The 27,628-nt window shown below is 34.0% G+C and overlaps 1 protein-coding gene across 2 annotated transcripts; it reads left to right on the top strand.

Moving 5' to 3' along the window:
- Positions 253-23,483, top strand: LOC109350146 (zinc finger protein CONSTANS-LIKE 16-like). 2 transcript variants are annotated; one of them, XM_019591297.1, is made up of 3 exons: positions 253-262; positions 21,234-22,235; positions 22,982-23,483. In XM_019591297.1, the coding sequence occupies exons 2-3, from the start codon at positions 21,246-21,248 to the stop codon at positions 23,222-23,224; spliced, it is 1,233 nt and encodes a 410-aa protein (XP_019446842.1). In that variant the 5' UTR covers positions 253-262; positions 21,234-21,245; the 3' UTR covers positions 23,225-23,483. The 2 variants fall into 2 exon arrangements, with proteins under 2 accessions (XP_019446842.1, XP_019446843.1); XM_019591298.1 differs by lacking the exon at positions 253-262 and adding an exon at positions 2,741-2,771 and having other exon boundaries at positions 21,237-22,235.

The raw sequence follows: 27,628 nt of genomic DNA, 5'->3' as shown, positions 1-27,628 counted from the left end.
AGAAATTGAGAAATTCATCAAAGAATATCAATTCAAGCTCAATATAGTCCATCAAAAACTTCAAGATCTGCCTAAACAAATAGAGCAAACCAACAGAGCAAGTTTTTGGTGTAATGATTGTTCAAGCAACCAAAATGTCTATGCCTTCCAATCAACTCACACTTATCATGACAAATTGGAGAAAATTCTCAACCAGTTCATGCAAACCACTATCAATTATCAACAGAACACTAGTGATGCTCTCACAAACATAGAAGAACAAATCAACAACTTGACAAAAACTTATCTGGTCAAGTCAGAACTTTGTGAAAGTGTTACAACTTGAAGTGGGAAGATAGTAGGTGGATTTGAAAAACAAAAAGAGAGATTAGAAGAGACAAATAAAAGTAAAGAATAAAAAGAAAATAAAAAAGAAAAAGAAAAAGAAGAGACTAGTGGGGTAAGAAAAGAAGAAAAACAACACCCACTAGTACAGAAAAAGATACCCTTCCCGGTAGCTCCACTAAAAGCCAAAAAAGAAGAACAATTTGCAAGATTCATGGAGATATTCAAAACTCTACAAATCAATATCCAATTTGTTGAAGCCTTGGATCAAATGTCAATTTACTCCAAATTCATGAAAGAATTGCTATCCAAAAAATGGAGTTATCTGGAAAAGGAAGTTGTTTCACTCAATGCCAAATGTAGTGTTGTTCTTCAAGCAAACATTCGTCATAAATTCAAAGACCCAGGCAGTGTGACCATTCTTTTCACTATTGGAAATGTGCCCGTAGGCAAAGCTCTCGTTGATCTTGGAACCAGCGTGAGTCTGATGCCACTGTCCATGATGAAAAGAATTGGAGGAATTCAATTAAAGCCTACAAGGATGTCCTTGCAACTAGCAGATAGATCCATTAAATATCCTGAAAAGGTTGTAGAGGATGTTCTGGTCAAAGTGGACAAATTCTTAATCCCGGTTGATTTTGATGTCATTGATATTACCGAAGATACGAAGATCCCATTCATTCTAGGGAGACCCTTTATGAGAACATCAAAAATGGGGATTGACATGGAAAATGGCAAATTACTAGTCCGAGTTGCAGACAATGAAATTGAATTTGACATTTTCCATGCAATGCGCTATCCAAAAAATGGAGTTATCTGGAAAAGGAAGTTGTTTCACTCAATGCCAAATGTAGTGTTGTTCTTCAAGCAAACATTCGTCATAAATTCAAAGACCCAGGCAGTGTGACCATTCTTTTCACTATTGGAAATGTGCCCGTAGGCAAAGCTCTCGTTGATCTTGGAACCAGCGTGAGTCTGATGCCACTGTCCATGATGAAAAGAATTGGAGGAATTCAATTAAAGCCTACAAGGATGTCCTTGCAACTAGCAGATAGATCCATTAAATATCCTGAAAAGGTTGTAGAGGATGTTCTGGTCAAAGTGGACAAATTCTTAATCCCGGTTGATTTTGATGTCATTGATATTACCGAAGATACGAAGATCCCATTCATTCTAGGGAGACCCTTTATGAGAACATCAAAAATGGGGATTGACATGGAAAATGGCAAATTATTAGTCCGAGTTGCAGAAGACTAAATTGAGTTTGACATTTTCCATGCAAGGCATCATCCGAAGGATAAAGGGCAATGTTTGCAACTAGATGTTGTTGAAGAAATTTGTGTAGAACACCCTCAACCTAACAAATCCTTGGAGATGCAAGAAAATAGAGTGGAGGAAGAAATCATCAAACATTTTTCTGATGAATTGTTTCTTCACCAAAATCCAAGTTGACCGGCAGAAAAATAATCAGAACTAGAATTGAAAGAATTACCGTCCCATTTAAAATATATTTTCTTAAATGGGAAAGCCAACAATCCAGTAATCATCAACAGTAAGCTATCCAAATTGGAAGAAGAAAAACATATACAAGTCTTGAAAAAGCATTAAGCAGCACTCAGATGGACATTAAAAGATCTCAAAGGCATCAATCCATTATATTGAATGCATAAAATTATGATGGAAGATGATTACAAACCTTGTGCTCAACCACAAAGGAGACTTAATCCGGGAATGAAGGAAACCACAAAGGATACTTAATCCGAAAATGTTAGAAGCTGGCATGGTTTACCCCATTTCAGATAGAAAATGGATAAGTCCAGTCCAAGTGGTGCCGAAAAGAGGAGGAATGACGGTAATCTGAAATGAGAACAATGAACTCATTCCAACCAGAGTTGTTACTAGTTGGAGAGTTTGCATTAATTACCGCAAACTTAACGACGCCACAAGAAAAGATCATTTCCCCTACCCTTCATGGATCAAATGTTGGAAAGATTAGCCAGTAGAGCCTTCTACTATTTCCTGGATGGATATTCTGGATACAATCAAATTGTTGTGGATCCATTGGACCAAGAAAAGACGGCATTTACATGTCCATTTGGTGTTTACGCATACAGAAAAATGTCATTTGGACTATGTAATGCTCCTGCAACTTTACAAAGTTGCATGATGGCTATCTTCGTTTATTTGGTGGAGAAATGCATCGGGGTCTTCATGGATGATTTTTCCGTATTCGGAGACTCCTTTGAAGCTTGCTTGACAAATTTGGAGACAGTTTTAGAAAGATACGAACAAACTAATTTGGTTCTAAATTGGGAAAAATGTCATTTCATGGTCATTGAAGGAATTGTACTCGGGCACTTCATGGTCACTGAAGGAATTGTACTCGGGCACAAAATTTCAGCCAAAGGATTAGAAGTTGATAAAGCTAAGATAGAAGTGATCAAAAAGCTGCCTCCTCCAACAAATGTTAAAGAAATTAGAAGCTTTCTCGGACATGCTGGGTTCTATCGTAGATTCATCAAAGACTTCTCCAAAACAGTTAAGTCTTTGTGTAATTTACTCTTAAAAGATTCTATTTTTAAGTTTGATGATTCTTCTTTAGAAGCATTCAAACAATTAAAATTATGCTTGGTAACTACTCCTGTCATTACTGCACCAAACTGGAAATCCCCTTTTGAACTAATGTGTGATGCAAGTTATTATGTAGTTGGTGCAATTCTAGGACAGAGAAAGGAACGGGTTTTTAATGCAATACATTATGGTAGCAAAGTTCTATATGAAGCACAAATCAATTATGTTATAACTGAAAAAGAACTGCTAGCAATATTGTTTGCATTGGAAAAATTTAGAAGCTATTTGATTGGGGCAAAAACAATTATCTATATTGATCATGCCGTAATCAAATATCTTCTAAAGAAACCCGACTCCAACCCACGATTAATTAGATGGGTGTTGCTTTTGTAGGAATTTGACTTAGAAATTCACGACAAAAGTGGTAAAGAAAACCAAGTGGCGGATCATTTATCAAGATTGGTGAATACAGAAGTCGCATTAAGAGAACAAGAAATAGCAGAAACATTTTCTGATGAAAAGCTATTTCAACTTCAAACAAGACCATGGTTTGCTGATATGGCCAATTATAAAGCCTCAGGTATAATTCCTGAACATTTTAATTATTAGCAAAAGAAAAGGTTTCTCAAAAAAGTGAATCATTACGTCTGGTATGAACCATACTTATTTAGAGAAGGAACCGATAATATTATTAGACATTATGTTGATGAAAATGAGGCCCAGAAGATATTATGGCACTGCCATAATTCGGCCTATGGGGGACTTTACAATGGGAACAGAACCACGACCAAAGTACTCCGACCTGGATTCTTTTGGCCAACTATTTATAAAGATGCCCAATTGTATGTCCAAAAGTGTGATGCATGCCAAAGGTATGGGGGATTTGGGAAACAAAGTGCAATGCCTTTACAAAATATTATAAAAATAGAAATTTTTGATTGTTGGGACATTGACTTTATGGGACCTTTCCCATCATCATTTTCAAATGAATATATCTTGGTGGATGTTGACTATGCTTCCCGCTGGGTGGAAGCATTAGCAACACCCAAAGCCGATGCGAAAACTGTGGTAAAATTTTTGAAAAAGAATATTTTTACTCATTTTGGCACACCAAGAGTACTAATAAGTGATGGGGATCTCATTTTATAAATTCCCAATTAAAAAGAACCTTAGAATTTTATAATATTAAACACAAGGTAGCATCACCTTATCACCCACAAACCAATGGCCAAGCAGAGGTATCAAACAGAGAGTTAAAAAGAATTTTGGAAAAAATAGTATCTGCTTCAACCGGTCACAAAAACTGGATGATAATCTGTGGGCCTATAGAACTGCATTTAAATCACCAATCGGAAAAACTCCATTTCAGCTTGTTTATGGCAAAGCTTGTCATCTACCAGTTGAATTAGAGCATAAAGCCTATTGGGCTCTGAAATTTCTAAACTTTGATTTAAAGGATGCAGATATTAAAAGACAAGATCAACTACATCAATTGGAAGAAATGCGGTTCCAAGCATATGAATCCTCAAGACTTTATAAGGAAAAAAAAAGAAGTACCATGACTCTAGAATCAAAAAGAAAAATTTCTATCAAGGGAAAAAAGTAATTCTATTCAACTCAAGGCTCAAAATACTTCCAGGAAAATTCAGAACTAGATGGACATGACCATTTGTCATCAACGAAGTAAAATAATATGGAGCAATTGAGTTGAAAGATCCCAAGACAAAAGCAACTTGGGTGGTAAACGGACAGACATTAAAACCTTATATGGGTGATGAGTCAGGCTCCATCATCAATGATCAATCAGAATAATCTCGTCCAAAGTCTGACGTCAAGCTACTGACGTTAAAAGAGCGCTAACTGAAAGGCAATCCAGCATGTGGTAAAAATTTACTTCTTTCATCATTATTGTCTTTTATTAGTATTTTTATTTAGAAAACTAAACAAATTTTTAAATCACATCGAGTAAATCCCATATTTTTTTTAAGGCTTGAGGACAAGTCTTCAATTAAAAAGGGGGGACAAGACTTGATGTAATTTAAAAATTACTTTTTCTTGTTTAGATTGTGTAGATATGTAAAAAGTAAATTTGTTTGTTAAAAAAAAACTCAAAAAATTTTCAAAACCAAAATCAAAATGGCTAAACAAAAACAAAATTTTTTGAAACATGATCACATGATTAGAAACTGTTAAACATACTTTAAAATTAAGTTTTGATTGAGCAAAATGAGATGTATGCTAAATTTTTGTGAAAAAAGTCACATAATGCCATAACTTGAAATTTTTGGCAAATTGAAAATTTAATTTTATGTAACAAGATCTTTGCAAACATTTTTTAAATCAAAACGTATGAATCCAAACCAAGTAAGGAAGTAAGCCAAACACATGAGATAAACAAAGTGAGAATCAAAATTTGATTTATCTAATTAAACTTGTTTGAGTCTTTAAATCTCTTAATTTCATAAAAATGATAAGAAATGATCAAGGCATGTTCTTTGATTAGTTGAACCAAAGGCCAAAAAGCCCAAACCAAATTAGGAACCTCCTTTGTAAGCCCCTTTGAGCCAAAACAAATGAAATAAATTTGATCAAGCTATCCCATGAAACCGAATTGAAAAATGTTCTAAGAGAGTATTAAATTTTAAAAAGAATAGTTTGAAAGGACTAAGTTCATTAAGTTGGGGGGAAATTGGTGGACTTTGCTTCTCAAAAGAAAATAAAAACTCAATCTTTACAAATTAAAAAAAAAAGAAACAAAAAGAGATTGAGAAAAATAGAAGCCAAGGTTCAAAAAGTTAAAGAGGTTGGGAAAATAATGGAAAAAATAAGAGTAAAAGTATTCCATTGAATTTTTGGTTTAAAAAATGATCTCTTTTTAAACTTAGCCTTGAAAAATCTAGAAAAAATCATTATCCAAACCAAGCCTCATTACAACCAAAATGAAGACCTTAGTGATATTTCATTAATTATGCAATTTAAGAGAATAGGTGAGATGAAAAATAAGTTCAAATTACTACAAACAAATGCTTGAAAATTTGAGTGAAACACTTACCTTCAAAAGTTCCAACTTTGAACTTGTGTGCAAAGAAACACTTTTTGGTTAGAAAAATATTTGCTTAGGTAAATTGTTACACATTTTTTATAAGCAAAAGCATTGATTTCTTGTTGGAAGCATTCTGTGTCAAAATTTACAAAACATGAAAAATTTCAATGAAATCTATTTTTGACATGCTTATACATTAGAAATCATGTTGATCATCATTATTATTTTTAGCCAAAATTGATTTCGGATAATTTTCACCTTTTGTTCGAGGACAAACAAAATTTTAAGTTGGAGGAAGTTTGATAAGTGCCAAACAGACCTAAAATTCATACACTTTTATGACACTTATCTTAAGCATAATTGAGAAAAACCAACTCAAAACAATACTTTTTGTATAAAATATCACAATCTTGTATATTTGTGTGTGTATTTCTTTTTTATGTATTTTGTAGGATTTAGAAAGAAGAAAAGAAGAGAAAAAAGACTCATGGTCAAAAAGAAAAAGAAGTCAAAAACCAAGGTGCTCAACCAGGCAACTAAGCGTGGACCAAGCCCCACTAAGCTGACCTCGACACTAGCCTGACCTTGACCAAGCTGCTCAAGCAAGCAGCTGAGTGGACCTACTTGGCCGCTCAGCCTAGCACCAGACTAGTCCTAGCACGATCCGAACTCAATTTGACACGGTCAGAACCAAGCTTGGCACATGCCCAAGCTGCTGAACAAGCAGCTTAGCGGTCCAACCAAGTAGCTTAGCGGAGAACCAGACTCCTGACCAAATCAACAAGCACGAGGCCACGTCCCAGTCACCACAGGCAAAGCTGCTGAACAAGTAGCTTAGCGGTGCAATAGGTGTGCTAAGCGGTGTGCACCCAGACTTGACTGAGCCATCAAGCAAACCATGAAGTCACCAATGACCTCACCTCAAGTAGTCCACCATAGGTTTTTCAGAGTAGCTCACAACTAGCTTTGATGAGTCAAGCATAAGGAAGTGACAAAGCTACTTGATCAAGGGACCAAACCCGTGCTGAAGGGTTTGGTCAGCTGCTTAGCGGGGTTGACAAGCAGCTAAGCGTTCCAAAAGAATTTCTATAAATAAGGCACATTCCATTCAAGCAAAGAACATCAATTTCACATATCTCTCACATTTTTCATCTGAGCATCCAGCACTTTGGCCTATAAAAAGGCACGAAATTCTCATTTGTAAAACATTCTAAATTCATTCTAAATTCTTCCTAGTTGAGTCCTCTTATTTTCCTTTCATTTTAGGCTAGTTTTAGAGTAGTTTTTCATATGATTCAAGAGGAGAAAGGAGAAGGCAAATGAGATGCAAAAATCCATTTTTTAATCTCATTTGGAAGCTAAAGCATCCAATCCTTGGATGGATGGCTCATACTCCTAACAATTTCTTTTGAATGTGGTTATGTATTTCTACTTCTTCTTATATTCTTAAAGATTTGAATTTTAATCATTCAAGTTGGTGCTTTGATTAATTTTACTTGTTTGAGAAATTCTTGAGGCTCATTTTAGATTGACCACCTAAAAATTGATTTCAAGTCATAAAATTACTTGTCTCAAACACTTAACAAATAAACTAAGAAGTAGTTGTGCTACTTAGTTTATTTGCCAAGTTAGACATACTTTTCTTAAGATCTTATATTTATTACTACTTCAATATTAGAGTAGCCAAGATTAGGGTCTGACAACCTAATCTCTTGTGGATATAATATTGTTTAGTAATAAATATAAGTGATTATCATTCTACCATTTTAGGACATACACTAAATTTATTAAAGTGTTATCAATAAATTTATTTGTTGAAAGAACCTTTTAATATACAAAAGTGGTGAAATTAACTTACTAACTTTTATTTATTGTTATTTACTTTCTAGAATTTATTTATTCTTTAATACCAACCTTCCTTAAGGAAGAAGTTTGGTTTATTAATAAAATGAATCCGAAAGGGAGTAAATAAATAAAGGTCACTTAAATTTATTATTCTATTGTTCTTTATTTATTTATTTGTTTCTAACAACTAACTATTCATCACTTTTGTACATTAGAATACCATTAAACCGGTGTTGGAATTTATTCCACAAAACCGAGATGGTATTCCGAGGTACTTAATAATTATGTAATAGGGGATTGCTTCGATACCATTGTACCGACGTTAGAATTTATTCTAACAAAGCCGATATGGGGCAAAGAAGGAATAACTCATTCACATAATTATTAAGAAGTAAGTTGTAACTGGAATATTCTTGAAACCATTATATTGGCGTTGGAATTTATTTCAACAAAGCCGAGATGGTGAACAAAGAATAAAATCGAGTTCACTTACTTAATCAAATAAAAAGAACACACCGAAAATGAGAGTAATAACCTTTCAACAAATTGGCACCTTGCTAAGGAACGATTTTTTGAGAAGGGAAAGCTCCTCAAATTTAACTTTCAACAGGACACAAGGCCATTGAAAGTTTATAATGAGTCACCAATGGAGTAGTGACTGGTTTAACATTTTGCATGCCAAAGCATTCCAACACTTTCACAATGTACTTCTTTTGTGACAGAAAGAGTGTCCCCTCTTTTCTATTCCTCTGAATCTCCATGCCTAGAATTTTCTTTCCAACTCTTAAGTCCTTCATTTCAATCTCTGAGCTCAATTGAGCTTTCAAGTTTCTTATTTCGGACACGTTCTTACATGCGATCAACATGTCATCAACATTTAAAAGCAAATAGATGAATGACTTATTTGCAAGCTTCTTGAAGTAGACGCAACTATCAAGCTCACTTCTACAATAGCCATTTTCAAGCATGAAGGTGTCAAATCGCTGATACCATTGTCTTGAAGATTGTTTTAGGCCATATAAAGATTTCTTCAGCAAACAAACATGATCTTTCATCCCTTGAACTTCAAATCATTCAGATTGTTTCATGTAGATTTGTTCCTCCAACTCACCATACAGGAATGCAATTTTGACATCTACTTGCTCAAGTTCTAGATCAAATTGAGCTACAACGACAAGTAGGATGCGAATAGAGCTATATTTTACCACAAGAGAGAAAACTTCAATGAAATCAATACCTTCTCTTTATATAAAACCTTTAGACATTAATTGCGCTTTGAATCTTGCATCTTCAACCTTTCTTCTTAAAGATCCATTTACATCCAACAACCTTTTGAGCCTTCGGCCACTTAAGAAGAACCCCAATATGATTCTTATCAAGAGAATCAATGTCCTCTGTCATGGTAGAAATCCATTTGGAAGCTTCTTTGTTGTTGATAGCTTCCTCATATGACTTTGGTTCACAATTACTAATATCATCAACAACATTTAGAGCATATGACACCAGATCAGCATAACCATATTTATCTGGAGGATTTATATCTCTCATTTGTTTGTCCCTAGCTAACTGATAATTCTGTAATTGGGAGATATCAGTATCAGTACATGCATCACAAACTTATTCTTCTTGATCAAATGTTTTTCTTTTGTTGACTCCACCTCAAACTCCACCTTTTCCAAGATATTAGGATCTTCATTTTCACTTGATGACTCTTTATGAGGCTTTAACATTTCAGCTTCATTAAAAGTAACATCTATGCTAATGATGCGTTTTCTTTTCTTTGGCTACCATAACTTATATCATTTCACACCATCAGGATATCCAAGAAAAATACATTTCAATGCTCTTGCATCGAGTTTTCCTTCTTTGTTATGAGCATATGTAGAACAATCAAATATTTTCATAATTTTCCGGAATACTCGACCACATCTCTTCTAGAGCTTTGAAACCAATGGACATATGTTGGTCAAGTGACAAGCTGTATTGACAGCTTCAGCCCAAAATTCTTTTGGCAATCCAGCATTTGGCAACATACATCTTATCCTTTCAAGTAAGGTTTTGTTCATTCGTTCTACAAGTCCATTTTTCTGTGGAGTGTGCCTCACGATATAATGTTTGATATTACCGTGATCGTTGTAAAAAATTCTGAATTCTCCACTAGAGAGTTGTAGACCATTGTCAGTTCTTAGTCTCTTGATCTTTCTCCCGGTTTGCTTTTCGGTCAAGGTTTTCCCATGTTTTAACTTGACAAATGCTTCACTTTTGTGTTTCAAAATGAAGATCCATACCTTCCTTGAATAGTCATCAATGAATGTTAACATGTATATGCTACCACCATCAGAAAATAATTGGGAAGGACCCCATAAGTCGAAATGTGCATAATCCAACGTACCTCTTGTTTGATGAACTGCAACATTGAATTTACCTGACACTACTTTCCGAAAACATGGTATTCACAAAATTCTGCCTTCCCAACTTGTTGACCTCATAGTAATCCTTGTTTGTCCAACTTGGCTAGACCTCTTTCATTAACATGAACCATTCTCAGATGCCATAGTTTGGCAACATCAAAATCAGATGTTGAGGAGACAACAACCACACCCATGATTGTGTTTCCTTGTAACGTAAAGTGAGTATTCTCTTTCTTTCCATTCATTACAACCATAGTTCCTTTAGTTATTCTTATAGCTTCACCTTCACCTTTGTAGCTAAAACCTTTTGAATCTAGTGTTCCCATGGAAATCAGATTTTTCTTTAATTACGGAACATGCCTTACATCTATCAATGTCCTTATGATTCTGTCAAACATCTTGATTCTAATTGTGCCGATGGCGATGACCTTGTAGGGTGCATTATTTCCTAGAAGGAACTTGCCCCCACCTAAGTGTTGGTAAGTGGAAAACCAATCCTTAATGGGACACATATGATATGAGCATCCAGAATATAGTATCCTTCATCTTTTGAGTCATGTTCTGAGACTATTAGTGCATTTGCACTACCATAGCTATTTGCTACAGCTGCATCTCCATATTCATAAATCATTTCCATGTCTTTGCACTCTGGGAAATTCTTTCTTATATGCCCCTCCTTATGACAGTGAAAACATTTATACTTTCTAGGTTTCACTTTAGAGTTGGATATAGATTTTCCTCTTTCACCAAATTGATTTCGCCTTTCTATTATTCCTCTACAAAGAGACTTTCACCTGAGGCTTCAGATCTTGAATGTGATACTCTTTTCTTCAGTTATTTCGAGTCCAACGTTGCCTTTACTTCGTCCAAAGTTAGATCTTCTTGACCATACATCATTGTGTCGATGAAATGCTCGTAAGAACATGGAAGGAAACATAGTAGAAGAATTCTTTGGTCTTCATCTTCAATTTGAATATCGATATTCTTTAGATCAATAATAATTTTGTTAAATTCATCCATATGATCGTTTTTATGGGCTTTCCTTCCTACATTTGAAGAGTATATATATGCTTATCTTTATTATCAAACATCATTAGTATTAACAACTCATTTTCCTAATCATCAATTTCCTGAATGATTAAAAAAGTGACTTGTAATAAACTTGGATGATATCTTGACTAATTAATATAACTTTATTCCTAGAAATTAGACCCACTAGATGATATATTATAGTTTAGAATCAAACATGTGATTTCCAACAAAATATTCAATATCTAAAGTCATGCTTTAGGTGATCAAACAATTTTAGATTTATTTATTCTTTCATCTCCCAATTTATTCTCCCTCCCTTTAAGGCTCACATGGAATTCAACTGCATACTAATAGAGAGCTCAAATGCACAGTATAAAGGATGACCCAAGTCATCAAAGTGTTGAAGACTATTGTAAAGACATGGAAATCACCACAATGCAAGCAAAAGAAAATGAGGAAAAGAAGATTACTATGGCGCGATTCCTTAGTGATTTGAATAACGACATTTAGGATATCATGGGAATGAAAAAGTTCATGGATATGGAAGACTTGTTACACAAAGCAACTCAAATAATGGGAGAATAAATAGAAAGGTTTCGCTGAGGAGGAGTCTTACTAACTACAACCCACTAAGTTTCAAGGACAAAGTCAATAAGTAGGGGGCAACATTCTCTAGTCATAAATCATTGACATCTCATGGAAAGTCACATGTTAAAATAAAGGAGTCACATCCTATCGGTGACACGGGTGGAAACAAATGTTTGAAGTGTCAAGGTAAGGGCATTATGCATCAGAGTGCCCATCTAGGAGAGTCGTAAGAATGGAAAGTATAGTAGTGAGTCTAATACTAGTAGAAGGATGAGTTTGATATTGAGGAAGAAGATGAAGTACATAATATGTGAGAAGATTTGTTAATGGATATGCAAGCATGATAACTTATATGTTATTCTATATCTCCATGAATCTAGGATCTATTACTTGAATTGTATCATTTGGTCTAAGTAGTGAAACTGATAACATTTGAGATTATACAGAATTATACACTAAACATATGTTTTTTGGCTATCTATTTAGCCCTATGTCTCTTATCCTTAGAAGGTCTTCCTCCACTAGCAGTTTTTTTGTAAAACTTCATTTATTCTAGTGTGGATGGCAGACGGACCTATATTTCTAGATTTCAATAGGACTCCTTATGATCGTTATTTCTATCTAATATTATCTAAAAATAATCAAACTATTAATGACTGGACGAAACCATTAGTAGTCTACTGGGGATTCAAGTGAAACTTGTAGATATTTCTAAAGAAAAAAATATGTCACCCTATGTATATATTGTTGGGTTTATTCAAGTGTGAAGTCCCTCATTGGATATGTGGGGATGAGTGAAAGAGGTTATGGTGTCTTACTTATGGTGTCTTACTTGTGGCTCTTCACTCTTCCCATACCCTGGTAATAATGGAACTCCCCGATGGTTGGAGGCTCCCCGGTTGCAGTTTGGTCCTATAAGTGGTATCAGACTCGACAGTTCGGCTGAGACATGATGGACTTAAGGGGGGCAGACTAGAAAGTGTGTGGTACCCACACTTGAGGGAGAGATTGTTGGGTTTATTCAAGTCTGAAGTTCCACATTAGATATGAGGGGAGGAGTGAAAGAGTTTATAAGTGGAAAAGGTCCATGAAACTAACGCCTTAAGATTTTAGTTCAAGACGTGGTGTCTCACTTGTGTCTTTCCCTCTTCCAATACCCCGGTAACAATGGAACTCCCCATCTACAAATTCTCTCTTTCTTCAAGATAATCTCTAGCTACTTCTTTTTTACTTGACTACAAGAAAGTCTTTTCATCGTTTTCTTTTAGCCAATATTCAATATATATTAAATGGGAAAACTTAATCCATCATATTAGATGGGGAGTTATTGAAATGTGCAAGTGATCGATTAGTGTCGAAGTTGAACTTTAGCAGTAAATCACATCCTAGACCAGATATCTTGTAGTGGCTTAGTGAAGATGAGGAAGTCTGAGTGTTTGAGCAAGTAGAGTTAGGTTTGTCGATATGAAAGTAAAGTGGTAAAGTTTTTTATGATGTGGTACCCATAGAGGCAAGCCACATTCTCTTAGGTTGGCCATCATAATACAACATTAAGGTTCTTCATGATGGATTTATCAACAATTCCGAACAATCTCTTTACATTGTTTATTCCAAAAATTTATTAATTGTTAAATGTCCTGTTGAATTTGTCCTATCTCTTAATATTGATAAACTTTTGCAGCAATTTCTTGATAAGTTTACAGAGGAGGTATCATTGGGGTTGCCACCTTTGAAGGGAATTGGACATCATATTAATCTCTTTCTTGTGGCATTTTTGCCAAATCTCCCTTGACATTGGAGCAATATTGAGTACACCAAGGAGATTTCAAAGCAAGTATATGAGAATGTGAGCAAAGGTTGGTAAAGGAGAGCATGAGCCCATGTGCAATCCTAGTTATCCTAGTACCGAAAAAGAATGGTAAGTGGAGGGCTCCTACTTATGCTAGGATTGTTAAAAATATTACATTTATGTATATACACCTTATCCTAAGGTTGGATTACTTACTTGATGCTTGACTGCACCTCTTACTAAAATAGTTAAAAATGAGGAATGATTCAGTGGGGGGAGAATAAAGAGAGAAGCAATACTCCCCTTAAGCATTCACTAACAAATGCTCACATCCTTGCATTGCATAAAATTTTCAAGTCATTTGAACGTGTGATGAATCAAATGTGGGAATTTGGACTATTCTATTACAAGAATGTCGTTCAATTATTTACTTTAGTGAGAAGTTAAGTAGTAATATCCTTAACTATCCCAATTATGATAATGAATTGTATGCGTTGATGAGAACCCTCAAAAATTGGTAATAATATTTGCTACTAACGGATTTTGTCATTCCCACGTACCATTAGTCCCTAAAGTGATTAAAAGTATAGGGCAAGCTTAACAAAAGGCATGTGAGATGGGTTGAGCTGTTAGAATAATTCTTATAGGTCATTAAACATATAAAGGGCAAGGGAAACATAGTTGTTGGTATATTATCTAGGCAAAATGCATTTTTTAAACTTGTGAAACTTAACTTTTTCAAATTAAAATGTTTCAAACAAGTGTATGTAAAATTTGAAGATTTTAAAGACTTTTTACAAGTTGTTAGAAACTGTCTCAAAATTAGTACTTGTCACATTGTGATTTTCGGTTATCATCGATTGTATGATAGAAGATGAGGAAATTATACCCTCTTCCAAATGGTTGGGTATCGTCACCACATTTTTGCGATCAAAACGAAGAAAAATTTCTTTATGCTCAATTTTGAAATGTGTTAGCCTTTATGCCCAAAATGAATAAAACTCTCTTTATATCTAACAAGAGTTTATGCCCAAAATGAAAAAAATGCATTGTTATGATGTTAAACAATCTAAGCCTAAAAGTGTCAAGATTGACGATAACATGAGAGTACAATATGATCTCAATGCCAAAAATATTTTATCCTCCACCCTTGGAGTCAATGAGTTCTTTAGAATGTCTAATTTGAAATCCACTAAAGAGATGTGAGGTGCTATAGAAACAAATCATGAAGGAACCAAAGAAATAAAAAGCTCAAGACTAAATACATTTTTCCAATAGTATGAAATGTTTAGAATGAAATTGGGAGATAAAATTCTTGACTTACAAAAGAGGTTCACTCACTGAACAAATCACTTGATTGTCCTTGGTAAAGTGCTCTCTAACAGTGATTTAAATCTAAAATTTCTTAAATCACTAACGAGAGCATGTCAACCAAAAGTGACATTATCTAAAAAGAAATCTCTGTCAAAAACGTAAATGAACTTAAAAACTTTTATTAGCTCATCTCGACTTATTTATTATTATTATTATTATTATTTACTATTATATTTAAAAAAACTTTTTTAATATATAGAAATAATAGGATGGACAAAATTAGCTTTTCATAGTTGTCCCTCTTTACATGTTGCTTATTACATAGTAGGTGAATTGAGGTTAAGGTGCTAGCATAGTAGGCTAGTAAAAAATTGAACGCTAATTTTGTCAAGGTAGGAAGCATATAATTGTGAGACATGAATACAAATTGTCACTTGACTACTACGTTAGATACCTTGAAAGACCATTTAAGTTATCTTGTCACAAAAGGCTAGCATTGTTATATCCTAATTAAAGAAATATTTCTGAGTGATCAAGTATCTAAAGAGCACATTGACTCAAACATCATGCTTGTATATCTACACATTAAAGGTTTATTATCTAAGATATTTCATAAACACATTGCTCATATGGTTATTATATCATTTGAATATATGTCAGTTTTTATTAGAAGTTTGTATTTGAATGTTCTTTTGGTATAGACATATTTATGTATATATTTTCTACAAAATAAGGTTTATAGTTCAACTTTACTTAGAAACTAATTTATGAGGATCTCATTAAAGTAAAGTAGGACCAATTAAAATTGACATGTATAGACCATTCTCTTGTGGATTTTATGGTGCACATTTCATTATTAATCTATGTCATTTGGTAACATTAATCATTAGTAATCATTGATGGTTTATTATGATGAAAATCATTTTGATTTTATATATTAATATAATTAATGTACAAGATAGGGATATGTTTAATGTTTATAATGATATATATTTTTAGCTCATAAAGTCTAGCACATTTTCAAACTTGCATATGAGGACAATGAGAGGTTGTTAGAAATTTTGAATCACATATACAATGTTTAAATGTGTTAGAACCGTTATTTTTATTATCCAAATTATAGTAATCTAATTCAAGTAAAGTTTATGACTAGACATAATTCTCATGAAAATTATTATATAGATATCAACGGTCTTATTTCTATTTTTATAATGAGTAAAATTAGAAATTAAAAATTATGAAGCATTTCATGAAAGCATTTTAATTAAAAGGATCATAGAGTAAATTCAAAGGTATCACTCTTCATGAAAGAATATGCACTCCATATAATTAAGATTTGGTGCAAACTCATGCACTAATTAATCAATTCATTTTATATTCTAACATCCCATTCTTAAAAAGGAGAGATTTATCACTGTGGATACAGGTGGAAACGGGTCAAATAATGTTTTGTCTTAAATAGACCAAACCTATATAGGATATATAGTTCATGCTTGACTTGTTTAAAAAAATTCAAAGCCTAAGTCTAGCGTGATTAAAAGTTTGACCGGACTGTTTAGCCTGTTTTTTTTAAACAAAGGTGTAAATACACGCGGATATATTAATATAAAGTCACATACAAGAAGCCAAATTTAGACGTTTCTGGATCTGTAGTTGGGTATACCCAACCGATTCCTAGTGTAATCCTCAACAAGAAATGTAGGAATTGAATTCCAAATAGCATTTGTTTTAGAAGCTATACCAAAAGAAGCCAATTTATCAGCACAAGAATTACCCTCCCTATATATATGAGAAATTCTGAAATGTATTGAGTTGAGCTTAGTCTTGCAATTATGCCACTCATTAAGAAGCTTCCAAGGAGGCTTGGACTTGCCACTAAAGATGTCAAGAAGCAGCATTGAGTCACACTCCAGCCAAAGATTAAACCACCCTTTCTTAAAAGCCAAGTTGACAACCTGAATAGCTGAATGAAATTCAGTATAGAGAGCATTTTGAATTCCTAAGTAATTTGCGAAACCAGCTAAAAACAGTCCATTGTTGTCCCTGAATATTCCCCCACCACCCGAGTGGCCAGGAGAGCCATGAGCAGCCCCATCAGTGTTCACCTTTATCCAACTAAATGAAGGAGGGAACTAAGTAACTTCAGTAATCTGAGGAGCTTTGTTGAGCTTGATATCAATAGAAAAGCTCTTAAAGATGATTAGATCATTAATTGAAGGATAATCTGAGGCAGAGGAAGAGTTTCCATATAAAGAAGTTTCCCTTTTAATCTTGGCTATGACTTTAGAAATAGGCACTTGCACTCCTTCAAATCTAGCTTGGTTTCTACAAAACCAAATAATACTTATAGTATGAACCACACAAGCAATCATAGTCGCCTTGACTTGGGAGTTAGTATTGCAGGAGCAACTGAAAAGAAGGTTATGAATTGAGGAAGATTTGATATTGACGAGGAAAGAGCTTCTGAGCCAATGCCAAAGAGAAATGGCAAAAGGACAATTCAGAAATAAGTGATCAGAATCTTCCTAGCTAGCATTACAAAGGTTGCAAATTGAGGCCATATCACAACCTCTCTTCATTAAATTCTCATCGGTTGGCATTTTTGTGTGCATGAGTCTCCAAGTAATGAAAGACTTTAAGGGGGGATGGCTATAGACTAAATTAAATTGCACCAATTCAGTTGTACATGTTGTTGAGCAAGAGCTTTGTGAGCATCCTTAAGAGTTAGATAGCCATCATCTGAATCCTTCCACATTAATCTATCCTGTGAGCCTGCTCTTTTTGTGCTAGCAATTTGAGCAGTGATTTCAGGACAAAAGTTAACTAAGAAAGATGGGATAATCCATTTAGAGCCAATAGTGAATTTGGCCACAGTAGATAGAAGGTCCTGATGCAGATCCTGGGGGATACTCAATTGATCAACAATAGGCGCACCAAGCCAATTGTCCTTCCAGAATTTTATATTTTGGCCATTAACCACAACCCAAATGGAATTCATGTTGCACAGCTCCCAATGGTCTCTAATCCTAGGCCAAATAGAGGATTTAAAGTACCTAGGTGAAGGAGCAGATTTGCAACCAAATCTTTGTCTATAGAATTATGCCCATTCTTAGTTAGATGATCTCATATCGCAAGCAAGCTTTGTCAAAGAAGTCTTGTTCATAAGCTTTGTCAAATTTTAGGCCTAGCCCCCAGCTTTAGTAGGAGTACAAAGTTTAGCCCAAGCCACAGTTACAAGCTTTTTCAAGTCAATGTCTCTAGACCAAACAAAATTCTTGATGCCTTTATCAATTGAAGTAAGAAGTTGGGAAGGCCACTTGTAGATATGGAAGTTATACACCAACTTGCTATAAATGATAGACTTTACTAACTCCACTCTGCCCATAATGGATAGGCTAGAACCCTTCCAAGTTGACAGTTTGTTAAGAATCCTATCAACAATAGGTTGAAGGTGAAGCCTTCTTGGTTTACCCTTAAAAAGAGGAACACCAAGATAGTTAAAGGGTAAGCAACCAGCTAAGAATAGACCTATTTTAGTCTGTTTAAAGACCACCATATCTATATTTGAATATGCTAATAGACCTATTTTAACTAAGCTCATCTAACCTTAACAATTAAAATATATATTTTTATACATTTTTATTTTAAAAGTACATATATAATAATATTACTTATATTAAAGTAGAATATGAACATTATTATATAATTAAATAAAGTGATATGTTAGGCTTAATAGGCCTTTTAGATGCCTAAAATATAATCTCTTAAGTTAAATAAGTTTTTTAAAAAGCATAAGCCTTACTTGTTCATATAAAAGTGTGACATGATCTAGCCTGTTTTGAATAGGTAATATGCCCATGATAGGTGGCTGACCTATTTTCACCCATAGTCATAGACATGGAATAGGATACAAGATAAAAGACATGTAAGTTTATTAATCATATTCTTTCTAAATATATTAAGTAATCTTCTGCTCTATATATTCTTTCTTGTTGACTACACATACATAAATGATATGATTATATGATAATAATGTTCAGCATCATTAAATAAATCTCCCAGTAAAGCTTTCCAACATTACATTCAAACTTTTCATCCGTGATATTACTATGGAACATAGGCTTTACCAGCAACGATTCTGGAATGGATACCTCCTCAAATTCTTGGAAGAATATCTGATTGTACAGTTACATTCATGTTATTGTTGTCGTTGAAAGCAAAACAAGTGTCAAAGGATAACTTGCACAGTTGCACCTATTGTTCCATCAATTCTGATGATTTAAAATACCATCATCACAGTGATATATCAACAATGTAGTAAGATTCCTCAATATTTTAGCCACATTTAGCACAAATTTATTTTGTTCTATCTATGCCTCTGTACCCACTGCTATTAATTTACATGATAGGATATCACTGTACAGGTGGCACCACTTTTGTTCTATGAATGCTGTAATTGTTGGGTTTAAACTATAACAGTATAGCAAGTAAAATGTGCCACCAAATTAATTAGGAAACTATACCTTAACGTAACATATATTTGATGGTAACGTATTATATATCCAAAATCCATACAGTACTAAAGAGTATTACATATCAGGCGACTATAATCTAATTTTTAGTGACAACTTCATTTTGTTTTGTACCTATGTAAAAACATATATTCTAACCCTAAACCCTAAACCCTAAACTCAGATCCATACAGTACTAAAGAGTATTACATATCAGGCGACTATAATCTAATTTTTAGTGACAACTTCATTTTATTTTGTACCTATGTAAAAACATATATTCTAATTTGTGGGTTTTCTATAAATAAAAAATTACAGGCCATAAAATATGCATAAAATTTTATAGTAAACTTTGGACTGATTCCTAGAATGTCAACAATCAGGGTTGATTTGTAAAGGCTATAGATATCTGTTTTGTATTAAATCTCTGTCACATCAAAATTGCATCTCATGCATGTGAATATAAGACAATAAGATAGCTTGTAAGATTCTATCCATGCTGTAAATTTGAAAATTGAACCCAATGGTGGGAATTATATCTGTAAATTTCTCCAGAGACTATAAGATCAATGTTTACGTAGAACTTAAAGAAAAGTAATGATTAACCAATCAGATAATTTCCAAAATGCTGGGAAACCATTGTAAGAAAAAAAGAGAAGTCAACGCCAAATCTCTGTTACCAAATTTAACTAAACTTGGACATGCTCAATAACAAACACAAACCATGCTCTTAATTTTGGTTTAGATTTCTTGAAACACTAATATCTAACTTTAAATCTGAAACTAAGTACAAAAACTAGTTAACTATACAACAATAACCAAATTTTTATTTTATTAGGGCGTTTTGATAATGCTATAATGATCTATCATAAATAATATATTAACAAATTATTGATTTCTATATTTTCTTAATCATTTTCTCTATAGTTTTTCTTACAACAAAAAAAAAAAAAAAAAAAGAATCCTATATTATCAATTCCCTTCATATATTATTTCTTACAGAAAAAAAAAGAATCATATATATTATCACTGCCCAGATATAATAGTTGAAAATGCAACATAAAAAAGACAAGAGGGGTTGAAAGCAACCTCAAAAGGGGACCACTAACAGGAATTTTGAAGTTCTAGTAGGTATTAGTATTATTGAATAATAGAAGCAACACAACAAAATGATCTCATTCAAATTTCACACAAGCCATACAGGCTCATGTAGACACTTAGCCAGATGGGGTCCATGAGAAATCCAATAATTTAGTAAGTTAACCAATGAGAATTCAGATAGTAAGATGAACATTAAATCTCTAGCCAATGAACAGTTGGATGAAACCTGTTAAATATGGATAGTGGGCCTCTCTAATACGCGAGAGTGTAATTCTGCTTCCACATTTTAACACGTACTATAAAAAAAATTAAGGTTTTAGACTTTTTATTTTTAAATTAAATAAATTAAAAACTTATAAATTTATTTCTATTCCTTATATTTTAGTATTGGATTTCATTTCATTAAATCTTTCCTAGGCATGAGGATGTTAAGTTAGAAATTCTATCTGGGTCTCAAAAACCTCTAGCAAATTACCAAAAGCGCATTTCTATAGAGAAACCAAAAAAAATAATAGTCCCGATTATAGGTCTCCTTCACACCACACTGTCAAGTCTCAACACACACAACACAATAATTGAATCATTTTGGTATCTAAATAGATAATTGAAAAACATAAAAATATCAAACATGAAACATCCTCAATCTTAATGTTCTAGGCATCCATAGTTACTAACTAGCATTTCACTTTGACAAACCAAAAGAGAAGAAAAATTCTATGATCACTGACATGAAATCTACAAGTGCCTTGGCTGCCAAGACAGCAAGAGCTTGTGATAGCTGCCTAAGGAGAAGAGCAAGGTGGTTTTGTGCAACTGATGATGCTTTCTTATGCCATAGTTGTGACTCTTTGATTCACTCAGCAAATCAATTAGCCAATAGGCATGAAAGAGCTAAGCTTCCAACTGCATCAAATAAGGTAACAACAACATCAACAGCACAAGCATGGCACAGTGGCTTCAAACGCAAGGCAAGAACCCCGCGAAACAACAAGCACTTGGCACTTCAACAAAGACTCCAACACAAAGTGGTTTTCAACAACACTAGTACTAATGTTCTTCCTGTTGTGCCTGAACTTGGAGGAGGAGAAGAACATGTGTTTAATGATGAAGAGAGTGAGGAACAGATGCTATGCTGTGTGCCTGTGTTTGAACCGTTTGATGCTGCTGAGTTTTGCAATATATACAACAATGAAGTGAGTATGAAAAATGATGCTGCTGGTGAAGAAGCATGTGACTTGAATAGCTTTTCTGAGTTTCTGGCTTCAGATATGGATCTTGCTGAGTTTTCTGCTGATGTTGAAACCCTTCTTGGAACATCAGAAGTGCTTGAATATAAAGAAGAAGATGAAATAGACGGAAGGAAAAGCAAAGATGCAAATGCAATAATTAGGGTTAAGGATGAAGAACTTGATGAAGATACAACATGTCATCTTGACTCAGTTTTTAACATGACAAATGAGGCAATAGATTGGAACATTGATTCAGTGCTATTAACAGCACTATCAGCTGCTGCACCAGAAGAGGAGGAAAAAGTGGTGGTGTCTGTGGTGGCACCGGAGAGTAAGGTGGAAACAAAGAGGGACATAATTTTGAGACTAAAGTTAAATTATGAGGAAGTTATTACTGCTTGGGATAGTCAAGGTTCTCCATGGATAACAGGAAACCCACCTAGGTTCAATTCTGATGACTGCTTGCAAGACTTTTTGGTACTTTCTTCTCTCTATCTCTTTTGTTCTCCTTAACTCCTTAAGTATTCATGTAAAGGCATGTGAACTGTTTTATGATATTTAACATCCTATCTCTTAGATTTTCATGTAAGGAAGCAGTAAGAATTCAAATAAAGGTTTATTGAAATGAGTTAAAAATGTTTTAGGACACAGTCGAGCAAACAATTTGATTAAGGGCTTACTTCTTTTGAAAAAAGTTAAAAAGTGCTTATTTTCATAAGAACTTATAAACTTATAGAAATAAAAATAAAGAGTGGTTCAATGCACAAGATTCTCACCTCATGAAATTTAGAGATAACAAATATGCACAACCTTATCTATTACAAGGAAAACAACCTTGCCCATATGCGAAAGGTTCCCCTTTATAAGCTTATTAGACTAATCTAAAAAATATATTATAAAAATGTTATAAGCTACTTTCATAAACTATTTTCATAAACTATTTTCATCTTATTCTCACAAGTCCAAATAAATTCCTTGTAGCTTTTCTAACACTCAAGCATATCATGAACTATAGCTTTATAGCATATTAGCATATCATTAACCAACCCTTCCAAAAAATTGCTATTAGTTGACATGAAAGTGGTTTATTATATTTAGCAATTTCTACCTAAAAATATCAACTTCGCAGAATTGCACACATGGGAGTGTTTCTTTAATTTAACTCCCACTTTTATGATTATTTCCATGACTGACATTGAAATGTTTTATTCGGTGAATTTTAGGGTTCATCAAGTGGTGGAGATGTTCAATGCTCTTCTTATGAGGAAATAAGAAGGTTAAGGGGACACTTTGTAGATGGGGGAAGAGAAGCAAGAGTATCAAGGTATAGAGAGAAGAGAAGAACTCGTCTGTTTGCAAAGAAGATTAGATATGAAGTAAGAAAGTTGAATGCAGAGAAGAGACCAAGAATGAAAGGTCGTTTTGTGAAGAGGACATGCAATAATACTTTTCAGCCTTACCATTGACAATGTGAATCATATCCGATACTAAAGAGTTCAATACTAAATCAGGATTGTAACACTAGTGAAGGGAGAGTCCAATACTAAAAATATTATCTTTCTTCTCATATTCTAGTAGTGGAGAAGAATTACAGTTACCATTAACCATGATTAATAAGTTAACTTTCCATGTTTGCTTTTTCTGCAAATTTGGATATTGCTTTGTTTGGCTATGTATAGCATAGCCAGTATTATAGTAATAATATTACTAGGTCAGGTTTTACTATAATTGTTGTATCTATTTGTCTATACTTGGTCTAGCACTAATAGCAATCCTTCTCAGCTGGTCCAAGATTTGGGTAACCAAATTTAGGAATTATTTTTTATTGTTTCTTACTACAAATTCTGCTATAGAATATAATGCTTATGCTATGAGTACCTAATATAGTTTTATGGCTACTGAGTAACAATGTATAATATATTTTTTTTTAAGCAAGTGTGCAAAGCACACAATATATTAGCCAAAGGAGAACATACAAGTTACAAATTTCTAAATCTATAGTTTGGAAGGTCTAATGAGTTTCTATTGAACTCATTAAGGATGATAGTAGGGATAGAATTCGAGGAAGAATTTGTTCTATATTTAGCCGCATGAGAAGCCAACTTATCAGCACAAGAGTTTCCTTCACGATAGATATGAGATATTTTCCAAGTCATGGAGTCCAAGATTGTTTTGCAGGAAGTCCACTCACTGTGTAAGGACCAAGGAGGTTTAGATTTGCCAAAGAAAATGTCCATAACCAGCATTGAGTCCAATTCCAACCACAAATACCACCATCCTCTTTTGTATGCCTTGTTTACTGCTTTAATTGTCGAGAAAAGCTCTGCATGAAGAGCAGTTTGAATGCTCAAGTAACAACCAAAACCATGAAGAAATAGCCCTTTATGATCTCTAAAGACACCCACACCACCACCGTGACCAGGGCAGCCTAAGGCAGCCCCATCAGTGTTCACCTTGATCCAACCATTTGAAGGTTTCTGCCAAATCACTTTTGTGATCTTAGGAGCACAATTGTAGTTGATGCTTATGTTAAAGTGCTTCAGCAGGATGAGCTCTTTAAGAGAAGGATTGTCGGAGATTGTAGAATAATTTCCAGATAAAGAAGTTTCCCTAGATATCCTAGAAATTGCACCATTAATAGAAACATGACTGTCCTGAAATCTAATTTGGTTCCCGCAAAACCAAAGAGCATATATTGTGAACAACTGAAATGAAGAGGAGTTGCTGAGCCTGATTGGAGAAATTGTTTCTGCAAGACAGAATAAGGTTTTTGATGGAGAGCACATTCAGTTTGACTGAGAAAATCCACATGATCCATTTCCAAAGCTCAGTAGCAAAGAAGCAGAAAATGATATCTAAATGTATAATAATATCATTTAGATGAATTAATAGATGTATTTATCTGAAAATTCGACTAAATGCATGAAGAAGAAAATAACAGGAGCATATTGAAGTTAGAATGAAGGATGTCTATTGATTAGCATGATTTAGAACTCATTAATCAGATTTTTATCATTTATGTAGAATCAGTTATGTGATGTTCATTATCCCAATCAAGTAACAATAATATTTTCTTTTATGTTGCATAAATCATTTTTGTTTTGTTAATTAATGAATGTAAGCCTTTTATAAATCATATTTCTTCTTTACACTTTTTCTTCATGACCAACAAATTTGGATATGAATTCCTCTCTAGTACTTGGAAATGTGAGAGGGGTTAGATTTTTAAAAATATTTAATTTAAAAAACAAAAATGTGAACCATTGAAACTTTATTTTTGTTGTGTTATAATTTTAGGTATATATTGCGCTCTCCAGTAATGGAGAGGAGTCAGACTCACAAATTGGTATCTAGGGGTGGCAATACGGGTTAGCCCAGCCCACTTTTGGCCCACCAAAATATAGAGTGACCCGGCCCGCATCTTATTACTAAAATGGCTCAAAATAGTAGTTCAACCCATATTTGGCTAGGCTGGCAGGCTGGTGGGCTAGCCCATTTTTTCAAAACATACATTTATAATCAATAGTTCAAAAATAAATAATCATTATGCCTCATAAATGTCTTTTAAAACAAAAAATCAAAGTCCACAATCTCACAATAACATAGCGACTTATTTTAAAACTTGTAAGTTCTACATAACAAGCTAGTATAGTCTTAAACTTTTAGACTCATAGTGCATAATAAAACCTCTAACTCCTAAGTTTTAAATATTAGATGCTGCTTTGTTGGAAGAAGATGCATCTATTTTTACCATCATCAACGTCTTTCAAATCTTTTTCTTCTTCATCATCTACATTATCATTAGAACAAATAAATGATAATTACATTCTTGATTATGGGTTGATAAAATTTTCATAGGCACATTCTCGTTGATGAAATTTAATGTATTTAAATGATGATTATGTTCTTGATTCTTGGTTTCATAACAAAATGAAAATCATGAGAACAAATAATTTGATTATAGGTGGCCATGAAGAGGTACCACTAGGGGTGGCAATACGGGTCAGCCTACCCCATCAAAATATGGGTTGGCCTAGCCTGACTCGACCCTTATTGCTAAAAGGGCTCAAATCCTCAGTCTGACCTCCTAAAAATGGCAGGCCAAACGGGCTGGTGATGAGCAACACACTATTCATAACCTTAATTTAGCATGATTGATGATTCTTGGTGCCTAATTGACTTTGTTTCACATGATTTAGTGTTTTAGACTTTATTGGACTAAAACACACGCTTCATTTTTTCAGATTCCCCACTCCAAACACACACACTTCATTTTTTCCCTCATTTTGAAATATAGACATTTCCGTTTTCCCCTCTTTTTGCTCTGCTAGGGTTTCACTCTTTCTTCATTTTTCATTTCGGTTTGTTCTTCCATTGTCATGGAAGGCTAAATTTATGGACTAAGTTCCGTTGGTAATGTATCACAACTCTTAAGGTTTTGTTATTAATGCATTTTCGGTTTCTTTATTGTTGATTTATTCTATCTTATTTCTGAACATGGTTTGCTTAATTTCATTGCTTAGAAACTAGTTGGTTGAGTTTATCTTCACTTACTTGATTTACTCTCTCTAGTGCATGAATGCTTAGTTCGTGTGAATTTGTTAATTGTTTCATGCTTATACTGATTTCGCCTAGTTAGAGGTTTAGGTTCTGGAAATTTGAATTTATTATTGCTTAGTGATAAATGCTAAACATACCTAAATTTCATACACTTTTATGGCACTTATCTTAAGCATAATTGAGAAAAACCAACTTAAAACAATACTTTTTGTATAAAATATCACAATCTTGTATATTTGTATGTGTATTTCTTTTTTATGTGTTTTGAAGGATTTAGAATGAAGAAAAGAATAGAAAAAAGACTCATGATCAAAAAGCAAAAAAAGTCAAGAAAATTAAGGTGCTCAACCTGACAGCTAAGCGTGGACCAAGCTCCGCTGAGCTGACCTGGACACCAACCTGACCTGGACACCAACCTGACCTGGACACCAACTTGACCTGGATCAAGCTGCTCAAGCAAGCAGCTGAGCGGACCTACTTGGCCGCTCAGCCTAGGACCAACCTAGTCCTGGCACGGTCAGAACTCCAATTGACACGGTCAGACACAAGCTTGGCACATGCCCAAGCTGCTGAACAAGCAGCTTAGCAGTCCAACCAAGCAGCTTAACGGAGAACCATACTCCTGACCAGATCAGCAAGCACCAGACCACGTCCCAATCAGCACGGTCAAAGCTGTTGAACAAGCAGCTTAACGGTGAAACAGGTGCGTTGAGCGGTGTGCACCCAGACTTGACTTAACCTTCAAGCAAAACATGAATCACCCATGACCTCACCTCAAGTAGTCCACCATAGGCTTTTTAGAAGTAGCTCACAATAGCTGGTTTCATAGCCCACAACTAGCTTTGATGAGTCAAGCACAAGGAGGTGACTAAGCTACTTGATCAAGGGACCAAACCCATGCTGAAGGATGCTTAGCGGTCCAGCCAAGCAGCTCATCAGTCCATAAAGAAATTCTATAAATAGGGACAAATTCATTCGAGCAAAAAAGAAAAAAAAAACACTTGAAATTAACAAGTCTCTCACTAGAAATCCTTTCTGAAGTTCTCTCTTCATTTCTTAGTATTTTCGAGCTTTATTTTCAAGTAAGTTTGTAATTTTAGTTAAAAATTTAAGAGGAGAAAAGGATAAGGCAAATGAGATGCAAAAATCAATTTTGTACTCTCATTTGCAACTCAAAAGCATCCAATCCTTAGATGGATAGCTCATGCTCCTAACATTTTCATTTGAATAAAGTTATGTAATTTCTATTTCTTCTTATATTCCAAAACTTTGAATTTTAATCATTCAAGTTAGTGTTTTGGTTAATTTTA

The sequence above is a fragment of the Lupinus angustifolius genome, chromosome LG06 (assembly GCF_001865875.1).
Source record: "Lupinus angustifolius cultivar Tanjil chromosome LG06, LupAngTanjil_v1.0, whole genome shotgun sequence".
In the NCBI taxonomy this organism is placed as follows: Eukaryota; Viridiplantae; Streptophyta; class Magnoliopsida; order Fabales; family Fabaceae; genus Lupinus; species Lupinus angustifolius.
The sequence above is the reverse complement of the archived record's forward strand: the minus strand, read 5'-3'. Positions and strand labels throughout refer to the sequence as shown.